Source organism: Pinus tabuliformis, chromosome 5_1, assembly GCF_031772625.1.
Source record: "Pinus tabuliformis cultivar Carrire ecotype Pingquan chromosome 5_1, CPIR1, whole genome shotgun sequence".
NCBI classification, from domain to species: Eukaryota; Viridiplantae; Streptophyta; class Pinopsida; order Pinales; family Pinaceae; genus Pinus; species Pinus tabuliformis.
In genome coordinates, this window is record NC_142305.1 from 86,443,926 (window position 1) to 86,446,903 (window position 2,978).

The 2,978-nt window shown below is 36.7% G+C and overlaps 1 protein-coding gene across 1 annotated transcript; it reads right to left on the minus strand.

Annotated features, from left to right (window-relative positions):
• Positions 1-1,509: 1,509 nt before the first annotated feature.
• LOC149163576 (uncharacterized) lies at positions 1,510-2,298 on the minus strand. Its single transcript, XM_089429177.1, has one exon. It carries the CDS (start codon positions 2,296-2,298, stop codon positions 1,510-1,512), a length of 789 nt encoding a protein of 262 aa, XP_089285303.1.
• Positions 2,299-2,978: the final 680 nt, after the last annotated feature.

A 2,978-nucleotide genomic window follows, 5' to 3' on the forward strand; every position in this document is an offset into this window, starting at 1 on the left:
CATAAAAAAATGCCTCTACTATTAAGGGAAGCGATAAGTTGTTCTGGGATATTGTCCACATCACCATAACCCAGAATACGATCATTTGCAAAAGAGTTTAGGTTGAAGGATGATTGAATAGATATATTTTTACAATTCAACATCATTAGCTTGTTTCTCGTGTTAGTGCGTCTCTCTTTAATCAACCTCAATTGAATCCGAAAAAAACAAAAACTCCTCACTACAAAATGGCAAGAATCCCAAACTGAATTGACTTCCACTCCCACAGCTGCTTTAATTTGAATCTCCGTTCGAGGACTTCCATAGAGAACAAATATAAGATAGTATGGTCTTCCAATTTGTTCAACGAATATATAATATATAAACCCTTCTATGTTGTAATAGTGAAATCGTATACATACAAGTGGACACGTGACTTGTTCTTAATTACTCATATATATATATAGATAACCTTTTCCTTTGCAACAAGATGACAATTTTACAATCAAATGACATGATGCATAAAACTTGTGTGAGTGGACAGGTGACATGTTCTTATAGGCTATGTACCCCACGGGTTCGACGTAATTAAGTGAAATAAAATATTTATAACTACAAATTTTATTAAAACTTTCGCTTTCAATAAAATATAAAAAATCTAATTTGTTTCATGCCTAAATAGAAAATAAAAATATAAACTTTCATTTTCCAGTTACACGCATAAATTAAAAATGAATTGAGGGAAAATAAAATACGGATGATTTGACTTTTGAAACCAATACGCATGATAACTTTCACTTTCAATAAAATATAAAAAATCTAATTTGTTTCATGTCTAAATTAAAAATAAATATATAGAATAAAAATTAGAACTTCCATTTTCAGTTACACGCATAAATTAAAAATGAATGGATGGAAAATAAAAATTAAAACTTCCATTTTCCAATTACACGCATAATGGAAAATAAAATACGGATGATTGACTTTTGAAACCAATATGAAAGTTAACTTTCACTTTCAATAAAATATAAAAAATCTAATTTGTTTAAGGTTTAAATTAAAAATAAATATATAGAAAATAAAAATTAAAACTTCCATTTTCCATTTACATGAATAAACTATTATTTACTAAATATAAAATCATGCAAACTTCTGATCTCTAATTAATTCATACTTATAAAGGCGTTGTCTATAATGGGATTTTTTGAAAGTTTTTTGGTGGATTTTTCCAGTCAAAATCCGGCAGCAATTTATTGGAATTGCAAGTTTGATAGCCAGTCTTTGCACAATCAAAATGTCCCAAAGGTTTTTCAGGGTGCTGAATCCAAATATGCAATTAAAAACCATTTTAACTACAACAAATCAAGATTTAACCTCAATTTCTTCCGTTATCCAAATCTCCAAAAAAAAATCAATAGACAACTCCCTTACAAACTGGATTAGGGTAGACTTCCATTTCATAATTCAACTCAACTCTTCACTATTTGTAAACATAGAAATTTCTCCACATAAATCTTCTCGTAAATATACCTATGTATACGTCACTTCAACCTCTGGCCTCGGTTCCAATACCATGCTGTTCAATCGGACATATCTGTAATGTGCATACGCTGGAGGACACTCTGGAAGCCAACTCCAGGAGCCGTCCAGGAGATTGTAGGTCACAATTTTCGTACTCTCATGTGTTCTGAAGCATATGTATTTACCCACTCTAATGCATTCGAACCAGGTCGAGCAGGAGCTTCTCCTAAACTCCTCGCACACCGATGCAGGCATTCTCCCAATTTCCGTCCAGCAATAATGAAGCTTGCAGTTTTGATTACATTCCCAGATGACCAAATCTTTCAATATGTGATCCTCTTCTATTGCTCCAACAATCAAGAGATCACAGCCTCCTCTGGACGACAACAAGCGAGGCCAATAATGGTCATTTTTATCCGTTGCTGGCAACGGTATTATGGTTGTGTTGCCCTCCTTGATGTTGTATGCCACCACTTGACCATCATCACAACCATGCAGGCTCGTGGTCAAGCAGTAAAAGAATTCTTTACAGAAAATCATGGTGTCCATCATTAACCCCAAATTGCCCGGCAGGGTGCCTGTGGTCCTCCATGATTTTGAAAGCGAATCATATGCTTCCACTGCAACCACTGAATTACTTGTAGTCTTCATGCCAATCACCAACACGACATAACTATCCAATTCATCCCCGGGAACAATTCCCTTAGCCATAACATGAATTTCGCTAGGCATTTGAGGAAGCGAGAAAACAGTCCTGTTCAGAGGATTGCAAACGGAAAGCTTGGGGAGTGTTGCCATGTTTCCCCAGCGGGCAATGGGCATGACATCCAGCAAGAGCATCCCAGAAGCAAGAGCATCCTCTGTAATTTACTTGGCCAGACACATCCTTATGATGTTGCAGGAAAGACAGAGATAACGGTCGCCATGAATTGGTGAAGAATGAGTAAAGGAGAAACGGCAGTTCCAGCTTGGGCGTGCAAAGCAGAAGCCACGGTTGCCTACTCCCTATAATGCGAATGAAATGAGTGGAGGAGAGGAGATGGTTCCAGTCCTTGCAAACGCAGCGCAGTCGATAACAGCATTCCAATGGCAGACGCTCCATGATCTGTATTTGGAGATCATGAGGGAACTCAGGCCATGGACAGCTTGATGAATATTGGATGAGGTCATTACCAAATTGGATTTGCTCGTCCGCCATGAGATCAAAGCAGGGAAAGAAGGAATGAAATGGTGATGCTAGAGGAGAGGGTTGCTTTATCAGAACCCCCAGAGTCTTCGTTCGTTACATCTGACAACCAATTCTGATTTGATCGTTTCGATTCCATAACCTCACAGTTGTAATTCGATTCTGACTTGATGACCTCCAGAAAATAAAATTAGTTTGGATTGCGACAAGTTTAATGCCGGCCACAGCAAACTTATTATCATTACTAAAATAAAGGATTTTCATGAAGAGGCGGTTTCACCTTTATTATTAA